The sequence below is a fragment of the Caenorhabditis elegans genome, chromosome III (assembly GCF_000002985.6).
Source record: "Caenorhabditis elegans chromosome III".
NCBI classification, from domain to species: domain Eukaryota; kingdom Metazoa; phylum Nematoda; class Chromadorea; order Rhabditida; family Rhabditidae; genus Caenorhabditis; species Caenorhabditis elegans.
Genome location: NC_003281.10, coordinates 9,825,713 through 9,851,042, shown reverse-complemented (window position 1 = coordinate 9,851,042; position 25,330 = coordinate 9,825,713). Strand labels below are relative to the sequence as shown.

Sequence of the window (25,330 nt, the reverse complement as noted above, 5' to 3'; positions counted from 1 at the left end):
AGAGGAAACACACGAAATTGAATAGAGAGGGACAATAACAGATTGGTTAGGTTCTGTGATCATTGAACAAAATGAACAGTTTCGGTCAGATTTAGAAAAATTCCTGTAATAAGACGATTGTGGGAAATCAGGAAATTTTGATAAACATTACGATTTTGGTTGAGGCTCAAGATTTTGGGTGAGGCTCACCATTATCGATAACCATTAAAAAGTCTCAATAAATACTGGATATAACTCTTTAAAAAATTTTAGAAATTTTCTAAATTTTTTCAAAGAAAAAGGGCTAAATTATTTATCCCGCGCAAATTGATAACCTAGTTTTAAATGTTTTGCGTTTTCAGACATTTTTCCTCCAAAAAAACCAATTACTCTAGCCGGAAATAGTGCAAAATTAGGTCTTCTTTTTTCTGGTAAATTCTCATTAAAAATTAGAGGAATTCTATACATTTTTTTACTGTTACATTTGGTAAGTATATTGGAACTATTTTCTGTCATGTTCTGGGAGAAAACTACAGAAAATCGAAAAATTCAATTTTCATCTTATGAAAACGAGCTTTTGTTTGGCAAACATCAAAAAATGAACTTTTAACGGTCTCACGTATGACCTGATCATTTGCGCAGACACCTAGATCAGGGTCTCTGGGATATTTCATCCAATTAATAGGCGGAGTATAGCTTGCAAGGGCATCGGAACTTTTAAGATATTAAATATGATAAGAATGATAAAAGATGATAATTGAACTTATTGGAAAAGAATGACAAATAATTCCTGTTTGTTCAAAGGTAAATAAACAATTGAACAAAACACACGAGAAATTAGGGTTTTTCGTGACTACAAATCGAGGTCAAAAAGGAATGACATAAGTGACAAAAATGTATTTGATAACGAAATTACGATGCGGCAGTAAATGGGCAAAAAAAGAGAGCTTGATAGCGGGAATCGATCCAAGAAGGAAACAATCGGCCCAAGGTTATTGCAGGAATGTAGAGAAAAGATGGATGGTAACTGAGAAAAACGGATATGAAAGGACATTATTGTGTCGCATCAAGAACTACACGTGGGCAGAATAGAGGGATATATTGGAAGATAACTATAGTGCCTATAGGCTAGACAGGGGTCGATGATATCGGAAAATATTGAAGGAAATCCATAAAATGAATAATTCGAGGTAATTACTAGACTAGACTAGGCCTGAATCCGGAACAAAACATTTTTTTTTGAGATCGAAAAACGAAAAAAGTAAAATTTTTTAGACAGAAACACGAACATTTTTGGTTGAGGCTAGGAATTAAGTTGATGCCAAGGGTGGCATTTTTCACTTTTTCGATGTTTATACGCTAACGGAATTGCACACCTGGAATCACTCCGGCCAGCGGAGCGCACTTGCACACCCCCGCTTTTCTCACTGGTTTTACTCCAGCTTGTATTCTTTAAGGGTGCCTTCATAAGGAACGTTCGATTTTCATCGAATTTACAAAAAAAAACTTCACAAAGAAAAAAACAAAAAAAATTAATAAAAATTTTGGAACTTTTTTTTTCAATTTTGGGACCTGACGTCTAAGCCTTTTATCAGAGCTTTTTGAGGGGCTAAAAGTTGTCAAAAAATAAGTTTCATCCGGAAAAAAAAAAAGAAAAGTGAAACTTTAACAAAAAAAAAAAGAAACACCCTACATAGAATCGAACCAAATAGTGTTTCTACCAAACGGAGCGCGCTACCCACTGCGCCAACTGAACACAGAATTTCACACCATTCTTGGTGAAGATATAGGAAAGCCGCTGCAGCCGCTGTAGTTTGAGAAAAGCGGGGGGTGTGCAAGTGCGCTCCACTGGCCGGAGTGATTCCAGGTGTGTAATTCGGTAATCCAGATGTTTATCAGGAAAATCAAATAATTTTTAAAAAAGCGAATTCAGCTTCTATTTTTTCACGACTTTTCGTGTTTTCCTAATGAAAATGGAAAACTTAGAACACAATCGTACTATTTATTCAATAAAAACATAGGAAAATGAACGAACTGATTTTTGAAGTTATTTATCAGAAGAACGGGATTTATGATTGTTTTTAAGCGTTATTGAACTGATATTCAATTTAAAACGCATTTACAAACCTACATATAGCCTTTGAAATAAAAATCAAAAGAAATTAAGTAAAATCATGAGAAAAAAACGAAAATCTCCTAAAATCTAAAAATGAATTTGTCCGAGAGTAGTACACGGCCGAGGATTCCACAAATCTTATTTTAGCGCGAAATTCAAATTAGATAAACGAAGCGAATGATTTTCGGCACTTTGAATCCTCTAAACTTCTTCTGGTTGAGGCATTTGTGTGACATTTCGAGGATAATAAATTCTTATTTTCAGTTTTGTCGACAAAAGGAAAAAGGAAAAATAATAAAATTCACTTTTTTTTCGTAAATTGAATTGTAAATTGAATCTTGAATTTTACATTGGTTCGTTGATCATGAGAAACATAGAATAGTATTACATGATAATCAAACTAGAAACAAAACAATAGCGCTTTGAAAACAAATTTTAAGAGGTCTAGAAAAGTGTTTCCGTTGCAAAATTTCACAAAGCCGGCCGTTTCTTCAAACATTTACTGAGAAAACACAAAAAACAAGAAATCAAAAGAAAATTAAAAAATAAAAACGCCAATTTCTCTGAAAATATAAAAATACAGTAAGAATATTTAAGCACGGCGCTGTCTTCTTCTCCCGAGAAGAGTCGTCTGACTGATGCGATGTCTCTGCGTCTCCACTCTCTCATACCTGTTTCAATTGAGCGCACTTGCAATTTCTTTTTTTAATGTTTTTTTCTTTTTCTCTGGTTTTTTGATTAATTATTTGTTTCCTTTTTCCTTTTCTTCAAACTCTAAGATTTTTTGAACATTAAAAATACAAATAAAATACTTAATAATTTCATATTTTCAGCAAAATGTCCGGAGTATTAAACCGAACTCTTTCGCAAGGAAATTCCATCATCCGGCAACTTCTTGCTGTCAGAAATCCCATGTGTCAGGAAACCGCTGGATTTAAAGTTAGTTTTTAAAAAGTTAATTAGTAGTTCGTCGAAAAGCTATTCAGTTCAAAAATCAAGCTTACAGACGAAATGTGAAATAAAAACTAATAAAAATATAATGTGAGAAACCCCCGCATTTTAAAATCAAAAATCATATTTTTTCTCAGTCTGGTTTTTTTTTCTAAAACTTTAATTTTCAGGTGAAATCGCGTCTGAAGTTGCGTTGCCGCAGTTGCTACTTTCTTCGTGTCGAGGGTCGTCTTCACGTAGAATGCAATGAGAATCCCCGGCACAAGGCTCGTGAAGTGTTCGATGTGAAGAAGCTTTGGTAATCTGTCGACTTGTTTTGTTATTTCTTTATTGTTTTAGGCCACTGTAGCACTAATAAATTTGTATTTACGAAGGCTTTTTTATTTTACACAATACTTTATTCATTAATATGGCTCTTTTTTAGAAATTTTAGAAGTTTTCATTCATTTTCTCTTCGATTTTCATTCGTCTCAATCTACTCGCTCGATTCTCCAATGGCGTTTCTCCAGGACGAGGTGATGGTGTCAAATGATTCAGTCTTGAAGCACTGTGGGACTTCAGTGGCTGGAATAAATGTTTTATTGTAAAAAGGCGCAAGTGTTGATTCTGATGGGTCCCGGCGCGCAAAAAGTTTACGGTAGTCTTTTTTTCGGAAAAATTTTTTAAAATAGTGGCTAAAAGAAATTTTATTCAGAAATGCAAGAAAAATAAACGAGGAAGAAGCTGAAAATATTTAAAAAAAAAAGACTACCATAAATTTTTTGCGCGCCGAGACCCATCTGAACCAATCTGTGCCTTTAAGAAAGCATGTCAAAACGATTATGGAAATACGATATTCTCAATTTTATGACAGACACCTCTCCCAAAATCGAGAGCCTCAACCAAACTATTCACAAACCGTATTAATTGTTCTGTTGAGCACATCTTCCAGATACATCGAGTTTGATCTTCTCCACGGAGTTCTAGTAGATTCCACTGTGACAAAAGATTTTTTAGCGTGTTGAGTGGACGAAGCAAATCTTTTAGGTTTCTCAAAAGATTCACTAGATGCTGAAGCAATTGGTGACAGTACATGAAGATCCGAGAACAAAGAGGTTCGGCGACGATTGAAAGGAGACGCAGACAATGGCTCGTCGAGCATCATCGAATATTTTGTAAATGAAGTTGGAGAAGCTAGTTCTGCTCGGGCTTTCTCAATTTCCTCGAATTCCTCAAATTCGATAATCTCATCTTCTTTGTTTTTCTGTTCTTCAATAATTGGTCCGAATACTTTTTGAAACTCTTCCACAGTTTTTACACCAGATTTTTCGATTAAAAGTAGAGCCGAATTTTGTAGAATCATTTTGTAAATTGCACAAAGTTTCGGATCTTTCAATGCACCAGGAGAAGCTGAACGATGTTGAGATTGAGCCCATTCTTCTGCCTTAAAATAATAAAAAATACGTCTGCTTAAAAATTAGAAATCATGAAACTCACTTGTTGTACCAAATCGTTCATTTCGCTGTTCAAGTTACTTTTCAAATTCGGGCTCAGCTCCATTTTTGAGCAGTCGAGCTTAAATCGTTTAATTTCGAAACGTTTTAAATTAAGAATTGATTATTTTTTATAAAAGGGGGGATAAAACATTTCAAGATGTATAAACAAGATATAAAGTTCACGGATTTCAAAAATTATTAACTTCAGTTGTTTGAAAATGTTTAATTTCGCAAATTAGAGAAAACGTATTGTGCAGCATATTTGACGCCCAAAATATCTCGTACCGAAAACTACAGTAATCCTTTAAATGACTACTGTAGCGCCTGGGTCGATTTACGAGCTGGAGCAGCGATAATCTATCCTCCTTCGTTTTTTAGAATTATTTTCTCATTATTTGCTTAACTTTAATATTCTATTCATAATAAATTGTGATAATAAATGATTTTGATTCATTCCAAAAATCGAGACCGTAAATCAACACTACAGTAGTCATTTAAAGGATTACTGTATTATTCAGTTTTTAAATTCAATTAGGGTATATAACAATGAAAATATTCATTGAAATTATGATACTTTAACCATTTTTGAAATATTTTTTGTGTTTCTGCCAAGAAAAATGCAACACTGAACCACGACATTACTTATTTTTTGTATCTCATTAAAATAATTTCGAGAATAAAGCTTCAACAGTTTTTATTCAAATAAAAAATATTAGACGATCTTTTATTTATTATGTGGAACAGAGATCCGTCGTGAATGTGATAACCCGTAATGATTTGAAGACGATCAGTTGAAAATTGTTAAATGATGTGATGAATGTGAATGTTGTGCAATTGAGAGAAAAGATGCTCTCATCGGCCTGGACGAGCACCGATTCCACTCTTGAAACCACTACGATAGTCTTCATAAATGTTTGCTAATGCACCATTTCCATTTGTATATGCTGAAAATGTATTTAATGAAGACATTGGTTTGGGTTACTGTAGTTTCTTTTTAGAGCTTCCTACAAGCAAAAATACCAATTACTCAGTTTTTAGCCATTTCGGAAATCTACCAAAAATGACATTATGGCAAAACTTGGCATATTTTGCAAAACTTTTTCTTGACAACTTTGTAAGATTTCAAAAACTGTGGGGATGATTTATAGTTAGACTAAAATCCAAATTTCAAAATAAATCAAAATATAAAATATTTCAAACTTACATCTTCTCAACTTCTCAATCTTTTCCTCCTTCTCTTCAATATCGTTACTTAAAGTTTCCACGACTTTTTCCAAAAGAGCTTGTTCCTCTTCAAGCATTTGCAATGATTTTCTGGAAAAAGATACAGTTTAGACGTCATTTAATACAAATTAATTAAACAAGAAAACAGTCTAATCGGATTAGGATGGGGGACAAGGTGCACCAATTTTCGTGGAGACACTCCGGTTTCGGAGAATTTCGTTGAAACATGGGACAAAGTTCGAGTGTGAGGAAATATCATTTCAGAATGATGAGAATTCTAGACTAGAAAGAATTCAACTTTTTTGAAAATTTTTCTAAAATTTGAAATTTTATAAACATCCGATTATACGGCATAGGAACACTGTCGTATACCGAAATACCGCGGTGAGACCTAGCCAAAAAAAAGCATGTGCCTTTAAAGAAACATTTGATGATTTCAAAAAATAGTAATATTCAAACTTTCATTCTTCCCTGTCCCCTTGGGTTTTTGAAAAGTCGAAAAACTTGTCATTAAAACAACTCATATAGAAAAACAAGTTGAATGTGTACTATTTCGTTACACCCTAAACATCGGTTTACGTGTTATAATCCGGCAAGAAAGGGAATAAATAGAGGAAGAATTTCAAAAGTTCCAAAGTCCTAGTGATGACCATGAAATGGACGTACTGTGAGCCGATTACCCGGGGGGACACAAGAGTGCTTCTATCACGCATCGCTCGAATTCTTCTCGTTTCGCTGAAAATTCATTCGAGTCAGCTGCGTCTAGAAACGTGACTTTTAGAAATATATTACAAAACAGCTCATAAAAACTATACAGGGACAGAAAGATTAAATGATTAACTCGCGAATATTACCTAAATAACAAAGTATATATTACGCACCCGTCAATTGTGAACTTGCGCGTAAAATATGATGTATTGGATTTCACGCGCAAATTTGAAATTGAGTATGAGAGACTTTGATTTAAATGATAGAAGAATGACCGCTTCTCTAGCACTTTTTTTTCGAATTCCCGCGCAAATGTTACGACCCATTTTCCATCATTTGAATCAAATTTCTCACGAATAAATATAGCTTAAAACTGTAAGTGCACATTTTGTTCCATCACATACTACATATTTCAAAATTAAACCTCATAAAAGTCACAACTGCATTCAATAGAAATACGAGAAAAAAAGTGATTTCAGTTTGAAAAATGGTTTGTCACAAAAATACACAAAAATGACGCATTTCCGACTACCAAAAGACGAGTGGAAGTGTATGTTGTGTGTATGGAAGCATAGAAAGAATTTATTTGCCTAAAAAGCCGTAAAGTGACCGCGGACAGAAGTAATATGAGACCACGTGATCGGACGAGAAAATTTCAAGATTTTTAATTTTTATGAGCCACTTACTGTTCGTTCTGCAGCATTTTGGCGATTTTGTGCTTTTCAACGACTCCGATCGGACCGAAAACTGGTTTTGCAGACGATAAATATATTAAAATTGAGAGTATAATGAGCATCAACGTCCGCATTTTGATTTCTGAAAATGCAAAAAATAAATAAACTTGAGGTGATTGATAAGAATTGTAAATAAAAGTTAGAAAAGGTTCAGTATTTGATTTGAAAATATAAATGTGAGCAAAAAAGAAGGTGCCGCAGAGAAAAAAAATTAGAGAAATTCCAGAGCAACATTTAAAATTTTTCAACTCATGAAATGTATTTTTAAATTTAGTATATTTAAAGCAGACACAAATTAAGTAAACGTTGAACATTATGTTTTTCTTCCGGTGCTCATTAAGATATTTGTAACATTTTAAAATTAATTTGATAACACAATAATGTTTAGCATGATCGAAAAATGAATCAGAAAAGTCACAAAAATCACGATGAAAAAGGGAAAAATGACGTGGCACCGGAATGTCTGGCAGTATAGTTATGCTATAAAATGTGTTGAATGAGAAAAGTTTGCATCAGAATGATAGAAAAATAGAGAGCATAAAATAATATTTTAAAAGTAATAAAAAGATAAAAAGTGGTCACTTAAATATTTATTTATTTTTTCCAAACATTCCTGAGAGTCTTCAAAAGTTGACCGCACTTCTTAAACACTGCTCTCTCTCTCTGATGTTTGCCTGATTTTTTCGAGTTCCTTGGGCGGGCACTTCTACAGTACTCAATCAACTCCGCCTACTTTTGACTTTTTCTGCTCTCCAAGACACGCAGACACAGAGCACGACGATAAGCAAAGAATTTAAGGTATTTGAAGATGCAGATGGAGGTGTGTGCACCCAGAGAATTAGGAATATTAAAGAGAATTACAGTTGTGCTAATGATGTATCAGAAGCTATTCATATTTTGTAACATGGTTTATTACGTCGGTTTTCAGAGAATTTACATTTTTCACATTTTTTTCAAGTTGCAATTAATCTGGAATCATAATTAGGGGACACCGCTCAGAGATTAGTTTTAAGCTCCTAAAAAAAGAAGGAAACCGTAATTCTTTCACAAGTTAGGCTCCTATACTAATTTTGCACCTTTTCAGAGTAATCATGAGTAGGGAAAGTGTTTAAAGTCACTCATTCATTGCTAAAATGTCCAAATAACTTGGTTTAATTTTTCACCGATTTTAGAATTTTTTAAAATTACAGTCAAAAAGTGGAGCACGTGATAGTCAACAAAAAAATATATTCTACGAAAGAAGGAAATTTTGGCAACTTACCAAAACCTAAACTAAAACTTTCGAGAAATTGAACAACTTGCGGAGGACTATCATAAACCTCTTATTTTTATTTATTTTCGCTGTGAGACCAAAAAAAAACGATTATCACTTCTAATATGTTGGAACTATTTTTGAACATTCTAATCCCTTAAGCTTGTAATTTCAGCGGTTTGAGGGGTTGGTGGGTCTTCAGAAATGAGCAAGTAGGGGTCTGAAAAAAATCTGTTTCAAGAGTACTTTATGTAACTATAACTGTGAAATTATAATAATTTTCGAACTACCGAAACTGGATCATACCAAAAATATTACGGTTGCTCAAAAAAAAATTTGAAAAAAAGTGTTTTTGACTTTGGCAAGGCTTGGTTTATGCTGCTCTCAAGTTCAACCTAAGTTTGATCACTCTTTGCAAACTTCGACCTAAAATTTCATGAGGCTAGGACCAAGGTCATTTTGGATAAATATAACTGCATTTGGGTAAATTCTCCTTTTGTTCTGCCAAATTCAAGAAAATTAAATGTTATTCAAATTGGCTAGAAGAAATGAGTGCCTTATCAAGATTTTCATAACGCAAAAGTATGTTTTACGAATTTACAGGAATATTTTCGTATTTTAAAGGAGTTACATACGAACAAGATTAAATGTCGCGTTAGTTTAATCCGTTGTTCATTTCCTGAATTACGTATTCTCCGAATTAAATTTATTTCGATTGAAAGAACTTAGAATGTAGTGAAAACATAGCAAACGTTGTACAAGAAGTGTGTGAACACCTTGTATTCAGGATGGGAGGAGGGCGAAGGCGATCCGTAACGCCTCGTAAGAATTCTGTTGGAAATATACAAGGTGAATATTCGAATAGTTGCAGGTGTTTCCCATTTTATAACAACCAAAAATATGGTGGCGTGTCATAGATCCTGTAAAATGAAACGTCCTTTTGTCTACCACGTAACTCAATCTGAAATGCCACTCGATGCGCGTGAGAATGTATATTCAAAAATATGTTCATAAAAAAGAAGGCGTTGTCCTTTTTTTTAAAGAACACTTTATGATCTACATGGAATTGAAGAAGTTTATATATGTCAGAAGCATAGTTTACAAGATTTGAAACTTTATATTTTGGAATTTCAAATTCAACGAAAAAAACTTTTTTTTTCAATGTTGGACAATTTCAGCGCGGCCCAGTTTTTGAACCTACTCAAAAAATTTCGCGGTAGTACTGTAGGTAGCCATGAGGCAGGTGCCAGAAACGTATGTGGTAGGCACGTAGGCAGGCGGGCATGAGCAAGTTATGTAAGCAGTCACTAGGTAGGTACGCTCACAGGGGTCCCAATTTGAAGTTTTTCTCTAAAACTAGAATATTGATTTTCAAAGAATTTCCCATAACCATTTTTTGCCTCGGAAATGTAACACGTAGGAGCCTATAATGTTTTGAACTTTTAATGTTTCAAGACTTATATTCTAGTCGGAAAACTTGTTACCAAAAACAAAAATAACAGAAGATAAGGGGACGGAAGGAAGACCTGAAATATATTGACATTGATGAAACGAAGGACTACGTGATTATTTGACACTTTCATATCTTGATAAACTATTTAGTACAGAAATTCCATTCAAAAAATTGATACATTTTTATAGCTTGTACAAAAGAAAAATAGTTCAGATTTTCTGCGATTTCATTTTTTGGAAATGATATTTTAATGAACACTTAAGTTAGGTAATTTAATGTAATTTTTTAAAGCCGTTGTGTGCTTATGGGGATAAAATTGTATCATTCCAATAGACCCAGTTTTTAGAAAAAAAAAATAGAAAAATCGGGCCAAATCGGGCTAATGATGATCATCTGATGCCTATTCTTTTCGGTGTTACAGCAGTTTTCAATACATTTTTTAAATTGAATTTTAAATTTTATTGCTAGATGAAATAACCGGTAACGGGTTTTTTAATCCTAAAATTTTGGAACTCTTGCTAGCCTCATTGGTTGGAAAAAATTAAGAACTAGTTCTCCGATTTGTACAGTAATGGTTGCTCAAAGATATTCTGAGAATATTCAAATATATAAGTTTGAAATATAAACTAATTAGATTTAGCTTTTATGTGAGAAATTTCATGATTTTCAGTCTAAACTGTGCCTATAAGTATGTACATTGATACCTTGAACTGTCTGTAAAGTAACAAAAGGCTACACACAAAACGCTACGTTTCTAGCTCATAATCGTACGTTAAAATTACTTCCTTCTGGTGTGATATCTTTACCAATACACAAAAAACTCAAAACTTCTATGATGGTAGAATAATGAAACTTCAAACGTCACAGTTCATCATCAAGGTTCTTAATGTTTTCACTGTGAGATCACGCAACATCCCAGCAGTTCAATTTCAGAGATTGTCATGTGAATGTTTCTTTTAAAAATAAGAAAAGCATGTAATGTTGAAATATCAATGACCAAGATATATCTAATTTCATTTATGATTTGTTTGTTTCAATTGAAATGATGACGTTCTTTTTTTTCAAAATATGATGAGTGAGAATTTAAAAAAAAGCTCAAACTGTTTTCAAAATTCTCAAAAGAAATTATATTTGTTAAATAAAAAAAAGGAGTTTCTTCTAATAGGTCAGGCCTAAATAATTATGAGAAGTTTCAGAGAATATCACTTTTGGATAGATCAAATATAGATCGTACGCGCATGGGTCTCGCCACGATAACAACGAGTTACTGTCACTCGGGTAGATTAGACATTATATTTCCATTTTCTTTACTTTGGCAGAAATTTCTCATTTTATTTAACAGTAAGTTGACACGAGATACAGTAACTCGTGGTTGTTAGCGTGGCGAGACCCATTCACGTAATATTTAAAACTCTAATATCCCGCTTCACAATACTAATTATTACATGTCGGTTGTAAATGAACAAATTGGACTTTGCCTCTAGTCACAATTCAAGAAGGTACAGTAACCCCATCTAGTGAACCAACAAATCACTGATAGGTAATGACCACGTGTCTTGTACTATGACCATTTATAAAGTGAGTAATTATTTTGAAATTCGCGAGCCGACGTCGGAAATTGTTTTGCACAATTTCTTCAAATTTTTGGAATATTTTCGAATTTGGGTTTAAAAAAGCTTGCGAGCAGGAAATAAGAAAAAGCATGGTCTCTGTGAGTGTATTTATATGGTCACTTTATTCAATCTCATCATAACACCCACATTCTGAAATTTGATCCCTGTCTTCCACTATATATTTTTTCAATTCGACATTTTCTAATGCTTTGAAATGACATTATGGATTATGAAAATGGAAAGTGAAAGAGACAACTCATATTCTTGCTTTCTAGACATTTAAAACTATGCAACAAAATTTAAAGCTTCACTTTAAAGGAACATGTGTGTTTTCGGGTCTCGCCACGATCTCCGTAATTTTGATTTTTGAAATTATGCAGTTTTAGCTTTAAAATACGGTGAACGGTCTCGACACGAAATTGTTTTGTTAAACGCGAAGAGTTGTGCGCCTTTAAGCAGTACTGTAATGTCTAAATTTCGTTTTCGCAAAATTTTTATCGATTTTGAATTGTTTTTCTCAAGATTTGTTAAAATTTAAGTTTTCTTTTCATTTGAGCTTTCTAAAAAAAAAGATAAATTTAAAAATCGATGAAAACTCCGCGGAAACAATAGTTTGAAACTACAGTACCCTTTAAAGGCGCAGATCTTTTTGCATTGAACAAACATTTGTCTTGTCGAGACCTGGTACCGTATTTTAAAATCCCGCATTACTCTCCTGAAGCCTTATGTCAATGGACTCTGATCATGGAATAATTAAAGAAAAAAAGCGATCAAAGTCGAAACAAAACACAAATGTTCTTGACGGCGACGACAAAAAGACAAAAAGGCGCTAATCCTTCAATAAATTTGCTGATAAAAGTAAGAGAATCATCATTGCATTGTTGCAATGCTTCAATAACTCCAATGTTTATTTTTGGAATCAAGACGAAAATTTGTTGGAAAAAAAGGAAAAATGGGGGAGGTGAAGTATTTTGTAAGGAAAAAGAGCCATGTTAAAAAAATTCTGAAACAATACAATAGGTCATGGGGGGGGGACGTGGATAAAGGAACACGAAAATATTGTATAAGACAAGAACACTTGTAAATAGAGTGCTACTTTTTATATGTAAAATTAGCTTTTCTGTGCTTTCGCTGAAAACGCGAAGAAATCGTGGGAACAGGTGAAAAAAGTTTGATTGAGTATCTATTAAATCTTAATGTACATGGGATGGTAATTGGGTGAAATATTATGATTGTGTGCATTTATCGCGAACATGATATGGTGCAACAGGATCCATTGCAGGTGGAAGAGGACTTGGAGCATCCCGACAATTCGTTTTAACTTTTTCGATTTCGTTTTTAAGCATACGATAGTCTCCTTCAAATGTGAAACGTCTGTCATATTGATCCATGCTCTTCGTAATGTGTGGAATAGACAGTACATGGCTCAAGAAATTTGGAGCGAATTTTAAAGCACATTTGCAGAATCTGCAGTTATCCTATAAATACATTTATTAATAAAAAAATATTTTTATTTAAGAAATCACCGGTAGCTCCCATTGGTTACAAATGTTGTGAAGTTGATCGCGTTGCCGTTTCTCCAATTTCACATAATCCGTGCGGAGTATTGAAGCGAACTCGAGTGCAATTATTTCTGGAAAAATGAATAAAATTAAAAATATTACACAGATACAAAATTTTGCGATTTTTGCGCGAAAAATACGATACCCGGTCTTGACACGAAATTGTTTGTATTTACAAACGCATGTGAACCTTTAAAGAGTACTGTAATTTCAAACTTTCATTGTTTTTCGTATTACTAAATAGAAAAACTAAAATAAAACAATTGAAATCACCTAAACGAGATTTTTTCAAAGTTTTTCTCAGCAACGAAAGTTTTCAATTACAGTACTCCTTAAAGGTGCACACACATACGTCCAAATTTTACAAAAAATATAAATTTTAAATTCCCAATTTCCCAATTTCACTAACTTTTCAAACTGGTTTTCTTCTTGTCTTCATCTCCATAATAAAATGGTAGACTCCTTTTCCCAACCGTCAGCCTTTTCTCATCACTGGATCGAATATTTCCTTTTGAACGAAGAACATATTCATCATTTCGTTTTTTCGGAGGAGGTGGCTCCTGTAATAATTTTGAGAATACTGGAAAATGAATAATGATTATAAATACCGGTCCATATGGTACCATATCGGACATTTCTTGCGAATCAGTGTTTATTTCTCCCGGTTCGGGTCCCGAATTTCCAGACAAACATCTTTTTCTTGCTTCTTTTTGTTGTTCTAGTGGGCGATTCTAAATATTTTGAAATATTATTTATTAAGGGAACACTCAATTCCGAGAATGCGTGTTGCGCAACATATTATTTGACGCGCAAAATATCTCGGAGCGAAAACTACAGTAACTCTTTAAATGACTACTGTAGCGCTTGTGTCGATTTACGGAAATCATTTATTAATCGGTAAAATATTGAAAGAATACATAGAGAAAGCACGAAAAACTAAAGAAAATTGAGAAAATCAAATATGCTGCGTAATAGGCATTCTCAGAATTTAGTGCTCAAGTAATATTATTTAGTTTCCAGAAATAATTACCGTATTTCCTCTATTAGTATTGCATGCATGACTAATTTTCGAAGATCCAATAGCTTTGTAAAGTTGATCATTTATCGTCAAAAATTTGGCTTGAAACAGTCTAAATCGTGCAAAATACATGCTTTTCTATTGTTTTATCAATTACTTGAACACTTTAAAATTTATTTTAACTAAAAAATGGCGAAATTTTTGAAGTTTTTTTTTTTTTTTAATGGCGTCTAAATCTTGCTGAGCAAAAAACTGCCGTATTACACTTTGGTAAAAAGAACCCCCGTCATAAATACTTTGTAAATAGTGTTGAAATTAAACCGCGTGATTCTATCAGAGATCTCGGAATCATTGTCGATACCAAATTATCATTTGTAAATCATATTAATCAGACTTCTAATAGTGCCCTCCTTAAGTGTCGCCAAATCCTTCGCTCATTCCGCTCTAAAAGTCCCGAATTCTATTTTAAACTGTTCAATGTTTACATCCGCCCCGTACTCGAATATGGCTGCGAGCTCTTCCCGCCCAACTCCACCGAACTTGCCAAAAAACTAGAATCTCCCCTCCGGTTTTTCTCAAAGTGTGTCTTTCAAAGGTGCAATTTATCTTACTCGTCATACAGCAGCAGGCTTTCACAATTTAATTTATTGTCTACTCACCACAGACGGGTTCTTCAAATCCTCCGAACCTTCCATAAAATTATTTCAAGCGAGTATCACTTCCCGTCCTTATCATCGTTTGTTCGAGCTTCACGCTCTACTCGTCACCCCTATCTACTTGTTATCTGTGGTGTCCCGTCTAAATTTTTTTTACATGTTAACTTGTCGTTGTGGAATCGAATAGCAAAACGTTTCCCTCAATTGTTAACTCCAAATGCATTTGCGTCGCGCCTAGGCTCTATTCCATTCGACACCCTCTTCCCCTCAACTTGACCTCCCGGGCTATAGCTGGTCCAACTGGTCATTTTACTTATTTGTCCACACATCATTTTATTTACTTTTTTTTAATCTTCCGGTGTAGCTCTTTCTTGTGACAAATAAACAATTATTATTATTTTCACAAAATACTGCTGGTCTGGCAGGAATAGGGGTGCAAGACTATCACCGTATTTCCTCTATTAGTCTTGCATGCAATACTAATAGAGGCTGCAAGACTAATTTTCGATTGGTCCGTAGGGGTGCAAGACTAATAGAGGCTGCCGGACTAATAGAGGAAATACGGTAAGTATCTTTTCTGAAAAAAAACATACCGGGCGGTACAGATTGGTTCCTAGAATCCACTGCGCTTGTACTTTGTCTATCACAGTTATAACCATATTCATTTCGATTTTCATAATTTCCATTCCTGTTTCTGGCATCGGTTGGTTCCAGATCTCTCGGATTCACTTTCCTTGGTAATTTAAGTGGATCTCTATCGAGTTGTCTTTTATTAGATTTCGGTTTAATTGAGAATCCACGAAAATTAAAATCTTCGAGTTTCGTCGGAATCGGTGCTTCTTCTCCATATCTCGCTTTCATCTCACCCAATGTAGTTTCATATGTGAATAAATTCCCAATTCGTTGTCCATTGTCAGTGAATCTCATTTGATGATTGTCCGAGAAATATCCTTTCTGGTACCAATCAAGCACAGTTGAGGCTCCGTATGGTCCTCTGAAAAATGAAATTACTTAAAACTTCATAAAAGAATAGAAAACCTACTGTACTGTACCACGATCGTCAGTGTAGAACACAGTTATATCGTCGTCTATGTCTTCCATCTCCATTCTGAAATAAATATTATTATTTGAAACATAGTTATTATTCTTTGAATTCATAAAATTCAAAGAGGTTTTCTAAATTACTTCGTATAACAAAAAGCAATGGTGTCGGCTTTTTGATTTTATTTTTCGAAAGTCAAAAATATTATTTTTTTATAAACTTTTTAACTTTTTTAAAATTAACTTTTTTTTGGTTTTTGGAAGAAAAATTTGAAAATTATATGAAAAAATACGGATAAATCAAAAAATTTTCAAAGAAGAAACGAATAGTCAGATAATATTTCTGCAAGAAAAAATGTTAAAAACTGGGTCTATTGGAATGATACAATTTTATCCCCATAAGCACACAACGGCTTTAAAAAATTGCATTAAATTACCTAATTGTTCATTAAAATATAATTTCCAAAAAATGAAATCGCAGAAAATCTGAACTATTTTTTAAAAAAATTGAGATGAGTTTTCTCAGAAATCCTACAACGAATGGTAAGTACAGCATATTAGTTCTTAAAACTGGCTTCCTTCGGAAGAAAATATCAAAGATATAAAAAAGTGTAAAGTATACACTATATTCGAAATTATATAAACGATACAATTCCAAAAAAGTTTATATTATAGAAGAAAAATAAATTACTTTACAAGAAAAAGAAACGAATACATAGGAATTTCTATGACACAAGATTAATAAAAGCGAATTGAGATCCTATAAAACACGATAAAATATTATATATTAGTCAATATAGATTATTTCAGGTGAATGCACCTTTTTCGAAGAGCCTCCGTCAATTACATCTTCAATTGTTTGTTTCTGTGGAGTTGCCGAAGCCAGAAAACGCACCCAAGTTCCAACATGGACATCTTGATAACGCAAGTGGTTAATCTGAAATTATTTAGAATTATTGGAAGACGGCAGAACGGCGAAACATTCAATTAAAATTACCTTCATTCTGAGTTGAATGCTTCCCACGTGACGGCACATTTCAAAAAATGAAATAAATTTTATGTTGCAGAAAGTGCACTCATTCTGAAATAATTGAGTAAAATTACAATACTTTCGAAAGCAACATACGTGATTCTTGAATAGTTTTCCAACCCTCCTCGATAAGATATTCGCGTCAACCTTGGTCATGAGATTTTCGACGACTTGAGAGAGGAAGTTTCCGGTTCGCTTTTGCTCTGAATTAGAATTCTTGCTCCTAACTTTGTTTTTACTTGGCCTATTCGCTTTCATTGACGAATATTCAACAGCTGCCTTAATATCGATCACTGCACCAATGACGGCTTTGATCTGCTCGAGGTCTGATTTATTTAAATTATTTCCATTAACAACGGAACTTTTTTAATCGTACTCGGTTTCTTAACGAATCCCTTCGATCGATTGATGAATTCGCCGACCGTTTCCGAGAAGTTCACATTTGTATCAGGGTTGAAACCTGGTAGGATCAGAGCTGAAATCAAAAGTAAAACAAAAGAACGTAAACTGAGCTTTACCATTTGAAGGCGCCTGCTCGATTACACTGTTCACTTTATAAATCCAGAAATCGACGTCATTCTCTGAGAACAAGCAGTTCTATAACTTAAGATGTTGGATAGTGATCAGATGAGCAAACATAGCTGATCCCATCAAATCGATTCCGCACAGTTGGCAGCAAACTGTTTCTGATGTGTACGGAGGAAATTTCTTCAACGAGTCCGGAACGGTAATAATCAGCTGATAGAGAACGAATAGTTTTCCTTGAGCTTTCTCTGTAATTCACAATATCTTTTAAGTAAACGTGTTTTTCTACAAACCAGGATTAATGATTGGAAAACGGAAATCGGGTTTACGCATGAGAGGTGGTGAAGAGTAATGTTCAGGGTGGTAATTACTGAAATGATGTTTTTAAAATAAGTAACAAAAAAAGCTTCTAACTTCACACTCCGAGACAGCAATTCTCCCAAACTGGGGGCGTTCTGACCGGAATCTTCGTTTTCTTGTTCGAGAATTGCAGCGGCCACTTCAAATTCATTAGACATAGTTTCAGTACTTGACTGATCCTCTTCTACACTCGGAGACTCCTTCTTGACCTCATTACTATCGCCGCATACAATTTCTGGATCATTTTGAGCATCTTCTGAAAACTTTTGAACAAGGTTATTTCGAATGGTAACATTATTACGAACTCGGCTGGTCCGTTTCCTTCGCCGAAGTGTTTTCATCCAGCTCCTGGCTCGTATCCACTTCCATCAATTCTCCTGGTTCCATGGAATCACTGCAAAAATAGGACATGATGAAATATATATATATATATATATATGAATAAAAGCTTAGGAATTTATGAAATTTACACTTCGTTTGCAGCCATTTTCAGCTTTTAAGAAGACAGTAATGCAAAAATAAAACGAATTTTCAGAAAGTAAACGTGCCGCGCGTTTTGTCCACGTGGAGAACAACGTGGATACGCAAACACTCGAAGAACTCTGCGTACAATACACCATGTGCCCGCTTACAGTACTCCAGAAAATAAAATTTATTTTTCATTGCACACTTTTGTGCTCTGATTTCACTAATCATATGTAAATAAAACATTTATTTTACTTTTAATAATTTAAGAACATTTATATGATTCCAAGCCGAATGGACCATACGTTTCTCTGAACACTTCAGTTAATTGCGCTGTTTCTTGTAAGGACAAGAAATTTGATCATTTCTGTAATTCATGATTATTAAAATGATTCCTTCTGTCATGTGGTCGTTTTAATTTTGTGCAGTTCTGAATAATCTTGAATTGAAGAAAAAGGAAATAACTTTTTTTCAGGAATTGTAAAAGTCGTTGGAAGCAACAAAAAAAAATACGTACAATTGCTGTATATCACAGGAACGTTTAAGAAAATATAATATTAATTTAGTAGTAGGAATGAGGACGTGGATTTTAGAATTTTCATCGTAGTTTATATGCGTTGAACTATGTTGCCGGCTGCTGAACGTCCTCACGGTAGAATGTTGGCTGAAATTTGTATGTTTATTGAAAGATTAGGCAATATTCAGTATACCCGGCTCTCATTACTCGATCGTCCACTACCATTGACCTCGTCTTCACTATCCGAGGAGGAATCCTCATGGTGCAAGCGATTTCCCGTTTTTGGTTCACTTTCTTCTTGTCCTGGTGTGGCACTACTCAGACTGTCAAAGCACTGAAAAATCATGATATTTAGACGATAAAGTGTCAAACTTCACCGTACATGATCACAAACTCGGACAGGCTTCTTATGTACATTGTCAATACGGAATGTTCTCGATGAGCAGGCGCCACACACGACACGTCCACAATTTCTGCAGTGATGTCTTCTTTGAACCAGATTGAATTGAGTTTTCCCGCAGACCATACACTTCACTGCTTCACCATCGGGAACCCATACAGCTGCGTGAGCAGTCGCGGCTTGCTTATTTCCTGAAAGTAGAAAATTTTGATTGTATTTTTAATAGAAAAAAATAATTTATCTAAAAAACCGTTTTAATTTAGAGATATGGTGATTCCCAATTTTTTTGTAGAACGTATATTATTGGTCATTTAAATATGAGAATTTTTCACCTATCTTAGGCGCATGGGTCTCGCCAGGCGGACAACAAATTACTGTAACTTGTCGATCTATGGACCAATTTTGCATCACAATTTATAAATTAAATTGAACATTGCTGCCAACATTTTTTTAAATAAAAAGACCACAATGCGCCTAAGACTTATTTAAGCTTAATATTAATTAGACGAAAAATGTTGCGATTGTTGCATTAAAAATACGGTTTTCGGTCTCGAAACGACAAGATTTTTTGAAACGGAAAATGGTAAGCGCCTTTAAAGATTACGGTGGTTTCAAACTTTCTCTGCAATTTTTTGGTGGAAATTTTTTGAAAATAATTTTCGTGTATTACCTCTTTCAAGGAGATCTGTAACGCATCTCTCAATATGCAACATCCATTCTCGTTTTTCAGTTTCAGTTGCTGCATAAACTGCAAACGATTTTGCAGGTGTCTTAATAATCCATCCATGTTTCTCAATTCCATCGTCTTCCAGATCTTCTACTTGTACACCTTCCAATCTTAGAATTCTTTGCTTATTATATCGCTTTTTCGAAATCACAATGTTTCCATATACAAGAATATCATTGAACAAGAAGAATTGCCGTTGCTTCGGTTTCTTTCGGCACATTTTCACAAGAACACCTTCTCCGACAAGAACTCGTCCGAATACCGACAATTGTTCTCCCATTTTTCCAAAGCATTGTTCTACGTTAGCCATTCGACGGGAATTCACTTCACTATTCACTAAAATTTAATAAATTATTTTATAAAAGAAAATAAATAAAACTTACCAAGTCGATCAACCATTGTGTTTTGTGATTTAGAAACGATGGAAAGAATCCGCTGAAAACTTTGAATATTTCAAAAAATTCATAAATTTAGTTCGAGACGAAGAAGGTTGAAAATCATAACAAAAAATTATTTTGAGTGAGAACAGAATAAGAAGAGAGGGAAAAGGAATGTGATGAGTCATCATACACTTTATGTGCAAACAATCGGATGGACAAGCCAGTGGACCGCTGCCTGAACGAAAGAAAAAGAATGCAATGAATAAATTGTCACGAATGAATGATAAGAACAACTGGTGGCCTGGAAAAAAGGTTTCAATTAATTTTATTACTTTTTTGAATAAGATTTCGGATCTTAAATATAGTTATGCATGGTATGGGAGCAGATTTTGTAGGTTTTCCTTCTAATTAACAATAACAATCTCAATATATTTACCGAAAATAACTGTAACAAAATTACAAAATTTGAACATTGTTTTAAATGATTTTTTTCAATTTTGGAAAAAAAATGATTAAAAAGGCTAAACTTTTTCTGAATTCCCGCGCAAGTGATCTACACAATTTCGATATTTTTTGCTTTTTCCGGCTATATTAATTGGGGTTTCTTTTTATTTTATTTTGTTAATCTAAAGAACTTCTCTGAAACTCTAAATCTGGCCTCAAATCAATAATGTAAACTTGTTTTGCGGGAAAAAATGTATGAAAGTTTTACAAAATTATGTTTCGAATCAATAATTTAATAAAAACCTTAATAATATAACCTGAAAACGTCGAAACTTTAGGAATTCGTTTGCGCGGGAATTCAAAAAATAATTCAGCTCGTTTTTAAATAATTTTTAAAAAAATTTGCAATCATAAAAAATTCCATCACTTTCTAAAAAATAAATTCGGCAAAAAATCCCTCAAAACCTATACCATCTTTTTAATATTCACAGGTTTCTCGAAATAATCTGATTAAACATAAGCCAATTAGACCAATTTAGTTTAAATTGAGAAAACCGATATTTGCTGTGTGTCACCAATCCATCGGAAAGCGGCAAGAGTGAAAGAAACGCAGAGATAAAGATATAATTGATGACCAAAATAGAAGATTGTGGACATTCGGAACCATTTACAACAAGAGAGAGGTTGGAAAATCAAGAAAAAAGGTTTTATCATGGTAGTTTTGCGTAAAAATATGGAACAACAACAACAATTTTAAGCAACAACAATAATTCAACAAAAGGATTTTTCAAAAAGCCAATTCATTTAGCATGTCTTCTATTTCTTTTCCTGTTCTGATTATTTTTGTTCTTAGCAGTTCCAGAGTTATTCGACGACGAAATTTCATTCGTTGAAACCAAAATAACTTCTTCTTCAGGCTCCGGAACGAAGTTATTTTCGCGGATTTCTTTCAATTTGTCCATGAGATTTCTGAAGTTTCCCTTGCATCCAGTAAGTTCTTCTCTTGCTTCAAATGGTTGAATTCCGACGGCAAACGCTTCAAGTGGAGCAACAGGAGTAAGAAGAGAGCTACCAAACACTGGAGTTCCGATTAATTCAAACATCGATTCTCCTAGTTTTACATCTTTTCGAATCGGAGTCAAAAGGTGTTTTTCTTCTGTTGAAGCAGAGCCGTCGAGTATTATAATGGAATCTTCCTGGAAAAGTAACTGATATTGAATTTTTATTTTAATTTAATTTACTTCTCCCGGAGTATTGAACTTGTCAATTTTGATTTCATCACTTGTGATTACTATAACATCATCATCATCTTCATTAGCGAACTTTTTATGTTTCGGAGTTGATTTGGCTCTTCGTTTCTCCGCTTTTTCACTTTTCTTGAATATTTTCAGCAATTCATCTTGATAAACTGAGCAAAATACATCTCTTGGTGGAATCTTGAAGTCTTCACGCTATAAAAATGTAATTTCTAAAGTGACAACATATTTGTTCTTACATCATTTAGAGAAGATTGTTCTCCATTGAATCCTGGATACCATACAATTTTCGATGTATCTAATTCAGGAGGCTTCACTGACATTTCATCATCTTCTTTGGATGTCGAGTCGAAGAATTTCAATTGATCGGTGGATTTGATTGATCTGAAATTAATAACAATATTAAATTGCATAAATTTACCATTTTCATACTTTCTCAACCAGCCTGGCGGATATCCATCGATTAACCCAAGTCTTCTCATTCGATAAATGTGCTCCGGAATATCATTCCCACGCAATCCAAGAGCGGCTCTTAATCTATCGCTGATCACACCAGGTTTGAAATGTTTCTCTCTTTGTTTTGATATTCCAACGTCATTATAGAAAACTCTTTGCCTTCCATCACCAGATTCCCTCTTTTTCCTTGAAATTCGTCTGAAATCTTTCCGCTGAGTACAATCTCTCAGGTTGTGTTCGCCATCACAATTGAAACAAGACTGAAACAAATTCCTAGTTTAAGAAGCTTTGTGAATGAATAAAAGCTTACTATTTTCTTTCTAATGTTATTCTCCTTCTTCACAGTTACTGGGGTCGAAACGCTTCCGAGAAGAGTGCATTCAAGGCGTTTACGCCACTCGCTCGACCTGCAATGAATTTTTATTGGAAAAGTCATTGAATTAACTATATATTTTTTTACCCTATATCTTCTCCACTTTTTTCTACATCTTCTGCATTCAATTTTCTTTGTGGAGTGATGGTGCGATCAATGACGAACTTCTGAAAAACAAAAAAAATCAACTGAAGTGAATATTGTGAAGGTTACCTCAAACTCTGTTTCCGTTCCTTTCATTGTTTCGCTTTTTTCTATAAGCCCAGAAGAAGTTCTTTTTCTAAAAAGGAAAATATCAAAAAATTCGATTATTTTCCAAAAAGAAACCTTTTTCCATTGAAAGAAGTACTCGGCTGCTTCCGCTTCAACGAAACTGGTTGAATTTCTTCAATAATCTCAATATCGGACATTATCTGAAAATATTTTATGAGAAATTATGAAACTAAATATTTTAATAATAATTTTAGTGACAAAAATAAAAGTTAATTGCGAAATTTCCAATCAACGCATGTTTTTTGTTTGTGGGTACGGTACACATGTACGCAAACACCGAATCTGTATGCAGGTTCTGTGAACATTCACCGTAACTTGTTTACATGTTTGTTTTTCAAACTTTATTCTTTTTTATCAAAAGAAAATCAGGTTTTCGCATTATTTTCTCTTGAAAATTGCTACATTGATTGAAGATTAAAAATAATATTTCTAAAATTAAATTGTTTTCACAACATATTTAGCTTTACAATTTACTGTCTGAAATAAACAATTACAACCCATACTAAAAACAATTTTCACAGTATTTCTACTTCTTCTTCTGCATTTTCTTCAAATGAATGATTCTGACACGTCAACTTTTATATTAAAAAATTCCTTAGGCACCAAGCACCACATTTCATGCTTCTCTGTATTAGAGCACGAGAGTTCTGAAGAGAGAGCAGACACACAGCGATAGCCAACGAGCGAGGTGTTGTCTTGTGATTCTAACCACAATCGCGTTCGTCGATTGCGCAATTTTTTGATTCATCGTCAATCGATAAACCTTCCGTGTTGCTGGAAGTGATGACTTTATAGTTTAATTTAATCACCGAAATCTCACACTTTTTTAATCTATCTTCAATACTTGCAATTCTCCCAATAATCTCTGTTTTTCAGCTCAAGTCTCGTCGAAACGAAAACGAAATGTGCCAGATTCTTCTCGCCATCCTTGCAATTTTCCTTCCGGTGAGTTCTTCAGTCTGAAACCATTCTTCAACCACTATTTTCCAGCCAATCGCTGTGCTTCTGGATGTTGGATGCAACTGTGACCTCCTCATCAACATTCTTCTCACCTGTCTCGGGATCATCCCAGGAATCATTCACGCGTGGTACATCATCCTTTGCAAGGAGAAGACTGTCGTTCAGAACATATACGTGCAGACTGTAAGTGGATAGTTGGAAAAAAGATTAGCCAAAAGGAAAAAGATAGTGATTTGTCAAATTTCAGAACAACAGATACCCTTGAATCTTGATAAAATGGTGACTTTTTTTTTGAAATTTATTACAAGGGGGTCGGTTTCTTGTCCATGATTCATCCTACTGTTTCCTTTGTTGTCTTTCTACAAAGCTTAATAAATGTTTAAATTAAAATTATTTCAGAATGACCACGGAACCGCTCCACCAGCTTATTCTCCTTATTCGGCTTAAATGCTCACGACAAGACACGTTCCTACTTTGCGCTCCACGACATAAATGTATTTCTTTATCCTTTGTAAACCTTTAATTCACCCCTTGCAATTTTGACTTATTGTCACAGGTCCATGATCAAAAACTGTATCACTTGCCGAATTTTCTCATTCTAAGGCCTTAATGAGATTGTGTTCATTCCCTCCATTGAAAAAATAAATCATTCCTCTTTTCGATATACATTGTTTTATTTATCACCATTTTATGATCTATCGGTGCTTTGTTCCGATCGATTTATTTTTTTTGTCTTGTTTGTTCGTTTCTTTTTTTTCTTTCTTGCTTCTTTTTTCTTTTTGTTCTGTGCCTTCGATGACACCGCACCAATATATCTAGCAGAAACAAGTCAGCCCTCAAAATGTGCTGCTCTGCGTCTCTTTTCATTTTTACTTTTTTCGATGGTCTCCGCTCGTCTATCCATCACGTGTCTCTGGCGCCAACGCAAATGTATAAATACGAGTATTTGAATGAAACTGTCCGTCTGCTGTTGATTCGCTAAAAATATTCAGGCAGATTTCTATTCTTGAAAAAAAGCCTGAAAACGTTACTTTATTTCTCACTTTTGTAGAGCTTTTCTACAAAAACGCACTCTCATTTAGAGTTGTTTTTCATTCTCCATTGATTTTTCTCATTTTCGACCTTTTTAACATTTATTATGGCTGATAAACGCAATATAAGTCAGAATATTAAAAAAAAAAAACGAGAAAAATCAATAAAGAAATCTCTACGCCACACAAATTCCACACAAATGCGCCCTCCTTTAAACTCGTTGAAAATTTTTAACGAATTTTTCTGGTATTTCTCAATTGAAGCTTTGTTTAAATACTTTTCAGCCTTATTCCTAATCGAAAATTTCAAATTATCGATTTTAAACATTTACACTTGTAAATAGATTTGAT

The 25,330-nt window shown here is 33.9% G+C and overlaps 7 protein-coding genes, 1 non-coding gene and 1 pseudogene across 11 annotated transcripts; 3 read left to right on the top strand and 6 right to left on the bottom strand.

Moving 5' to 3' along the window:
- The first annotated feature begins 2,926 nt into the window (after positions 1–2,926).
- Positions 2,927–3,417, top strand: mrpl-36 (Ribosomal protein). The gene is made up of 2 exons (NM_001027509.6): positions 2,927–3,034; positions 3,217–3,417. Exons 1-2 carry the CDS (start codon positions 2,933–2,935, stop codon positions 3,346–3,348), a joined length of 234 nt encoding a protein of 77 aa, NP_001022680.1. The 5' UTR covers positions 2,927–2,932; the 3' UTR covers positions 3,349–3,417.
- Positions 3,418–3,424: 7 nt separating this feature from the next.
- Positions 3,425–4,650, bottom strand: K11H3.2 (uncharacterized protein). Its single transcript, NM_001379872.2, has 3 exons — positions 4,523–4,650; positions 3,945–4,469; positions 3,425–3,610 (listed from the first exon to the last, which is right to left on the bottom strand). The coding sequence occupies exons 1-3, from the start codon at positions 4,583–4,585 to the stop codon at positions 3,476–3,478; spliced, it is 723 nt and encodes a 240-aa protein (NP_001366673.1). The 5' UTR covers positions 4,586–4,650; the 3' UTR covers positions 3,425–3,475.
- On the top strand, positions 4,445–4,589 carry K11H3.12. The gene has a single exon (NR_052646.1). It is a non-coding gene; the product is annotated as an Unclassified non-coding RNA K11H3.12 (non-coding RNA).
- Positions 4,651–5,198: 548 nt separating the features above from the next.
- On the bottom strand, positions 5,199–7,275 carry K11H3.5 (uncharacterized protein). 2 transcript variants are annotated; one of them, NR_052645.1, is made up of 4 exons: positions 7,140–7,261; positions 6,426–6,507; positions 5,726–5,835; positions 5,374–5,465 (listed from the first exon to the last, which is right to left on the bottom strand). NR_052645.1 is itself a non-coding variant. In NM_001268108.2 (3 exons), the coding sequence occupies exons 1-3, from the start codon at positions 7,259–7,261 to the stop codon at positions 5,374–5,376; spliced, it is 324 nt and encodes a 107-aa protein (NP_001255037.1). In that variant the 5' UTR covers positions 7,262–7,275; the 3' UTR covers positions 5,199–5,373. The 2 variants fall into 2 exon arrangements, 1 of the variants encoding a protein (NP_001255037.1); NM_001268108.2 differs by lacking the exon at positions 6,426–6,507 and having other exon boundaries at positions 5,199–5,465; positions 7,140–7,275.
- Positions 7,276–12,395: 5,120 nt separating this feature from the next.
- Positions 12,396–15,849, bottom strand: K11H3.8. 2 transcript variants are annotated; one of them, NM_001392183.1, is made up of 6 exons: positions 15,784–15,849; positions 15,335–15,735; positions 13,676–13,798; positions 13,477–13,627; positions 13,032–13,138; positions 12,399–12,983 (listed from the first exon to the last, which is right to left on the bottom strand). In NM_001392183.1, the coding sequence occupies exons 2-6, from the start codon at positions 15,440–15,442 to the stop codon at positions 12,732–12,734; spliced, it is 741 nt and encodes a 246-aa protein (NP_001379496.1). In that variant the 5' UTR covers positions 15,443–15,735; positions 15,784–15,849; the 3' UTR covers positions 12,399–12,731. The 2 variants fall into 2 exon arrangements, with proteins under 2 accessions (NP_001255035.1, NP_001379496.1); NM_001268106.2 differs by lacking the exons at positions 13,477–13,627; positions 13,676–13,798 and having other exon boundaries at positions 12,396–12,983.
- Positions 15,850–16,567: 718 nt separating this feature from the next.
- K11H3.4 lies at positions 16,568–18,084 on the bottom strand (annotated as a pseudogene). The gene is made up of 8 exons: positions 18,003–18,084; positions 17,752–17,960; positions 17,631–17,707; positions 17,331–17,585; positions 17,189–17,287; positions 16,909–17,138; positions 16,780–16,863; positions 16,568–16,719 (listed from the first exon to the last, which is right to left on the bottom strand). Coding segments are annotated over exons 1-8 (1,188 nt in total).
- A 535-nt stretch (positions 18,085–18,619) lies between these two features.
- Positions 18,620–20,241, bottom strand: ZK632.12 (uncharacterized protein). The gene is made up of 5 exons (NM_066782.8): positions 20,190–20,241; positions 19,750–20,142; positions 19,062–19,270; positions 18,873–19,013; positions 18,620–18,826 (listed from the first exon to the last, which is right to left on the bottom strand). Exons 1-5 carry the CDS (start codon positions 20,203–20,205, stop codon positions 18,785–18,787), a joined length of 801 nt encoding a protein of 266 aa, NP_499183.1. The 5' UTR covers positions 20,206–20,241; the 3' UTR covers positions 18,620–18,784.
- A 1,082-nt stretch (positions 20,242–21,323) lies between these two features.
- ZK632.11 (uncharacterized protein) lies at positions 21,324–23,128 on the bottom strand. The gene is made up of 8 exons (NM_066781.8): positions 23,043–23,128; positions 22,929–22,995; positions 22,803–22,882; positions 22,653–22,749; positions 22,319–22,602; positions 22,126–22,270; positions 21,872–22,081; positions 21,324–21,826 (listed from the first exon to the last, which is right to left on the bottom strand). Exons 1-8 carry the CDS (start codon positions 23,123–23,125, stop codon positions 21,431–21,433), a joined length of 1,362 nt encoding a protein of 453 aa, NP_499182.1. The 5' UTR covers positions 23,126–23,128; the 3' UTR covers positions 21,324–21,430.
- A 736-nt stretch (positions 23,129–23,864) lies between these two features.
- ZK632.10 (UPF0057 membrane protein ZK632.10) lies at positions 23,865–24,609 on the top strand. The gene is made up of 3 exons (NM_066780.7): positions 23,865–23,933; positions 23,979–24,131; positions 24,348–24,609. Exons 1-3 carry the CDS (start codon positions 23,892–23,894, stop codon positions 24,393–24,395), a joined length of 243 nt encoding a protein of 80 aa, NP_499181.1. The 5' UTR covers positions 23,865–23,891; the 3' UTR covers positions 24,396–24,609.
- The last annotated feature ends 721 nt before the right edge of the window (positions 24,610–25,330 follow it).